This window comes from Scomber japonicus, chromosome 17, assembly GCF_027409825.1.
Source record: "Scomber japonicus isolate fScoJap1 chromosome 17, fScoJap1.pri, whole genome shotgun sequence".
In the NCBI taxonomy this organism is placed as follows: domain Eukaryota; kingdom Metazoa; phylum Chordata; class Actinopteri; order Scombriformes; family Scombridae; genus Scomber; species Scomber japonicus.
Window position 1 is genome coordinate 197978 of NC_070594.1, and position 806 is coordinate 198783.

General features: G+C 46.5%; 1 protein-coding gene across 1 annotated transcript in view; it reads right to left on the bottom strand.

The window, feature by feature from the left end:
• Window positions 1-205: 205 nt before the first annotated feature.
• Window positions 206-806, bottom strand: part of LOC128376782 (putative E3 ubiquitin-protein ligase UBR7) — a 29095-nt gene continuing 28494 nt past the window's right edge. Inside the window, exon 12 of the mRNA XM_053336631.1 lies at window positions 206-506. Coding sequence (XP_053192606.1) covers window positions 417-506 — 90 coding nt within the window. The 3' untranslated portion in view covers window positions 206-416. The remainder of the gene's footprint in view (window positions 507-806) is intronic.

Below are 806 nucleotides of genomic sequence, written 5' to 3' on the forward strand. Positions count from 1 at the left end.
TGACTCCAATCTAAGAACTGCTTGTTCTTGTGTTTTATTTTTTTAATTAAAAAGTGAACATAGACAACATTTACAGACATTACATTTTGTTGACCTCTGACCCCTGAGACAGAGGGTTCAAAATAAACAGACTTGAAAATGTCCATAAAATCTAAAACACATCGACACAAAACGTCAGAGGACAACTTGAGGCAAGGGATCAGGAAAAGGTCCGAAAGTCAAAGGTCACTGGGCGCACTGTAAAGGTCAGAGGTCATCAGGTGGAGTTGATGTAAAGGTCAGAGGTCATCAGGTGGAGTAGATGTAAAGGTCAGAGGTCATCAGGTGGAGTAGATGTAAAGGTCAGAGGTCATCAGGTGGAGTAGATGTAAAGGTCAGAGGTCATCAGGTGGAGTAGATGTAAAGGTCAGAGGTCATCAGGTGGAGTAGAGGCGCCCGGCATCGACTTGTCTTCTTTTGCGACTTTGCTGCTCAAAGAACTGGCGGATGTCATCAGGAGTCACAACCTATCAGAGAACAGACAGCAGTCACATGATCAGTTTCCTGCTGGAGGCAGGTCACCCTAACCCTGCAGCCCGCTTCACAAAGACCTGGTCCCTCCAGTATCCGAGCAGCAGACTCAGGGGAAACGTTGAGGAGCTCTTTACACCTCGTCCAGTCTGCTTGTGTATTATGGACTTGGAGAAGGCTTGTGGCTCTGAGGGACTGTTAGGTACCACATGTGGAACCTTTATTAGCTCTGAGGGACTGTTAGGTACCACATGTGGAACCTTTATTAGCTCTGAGGGACTGTTAGGTACCACATG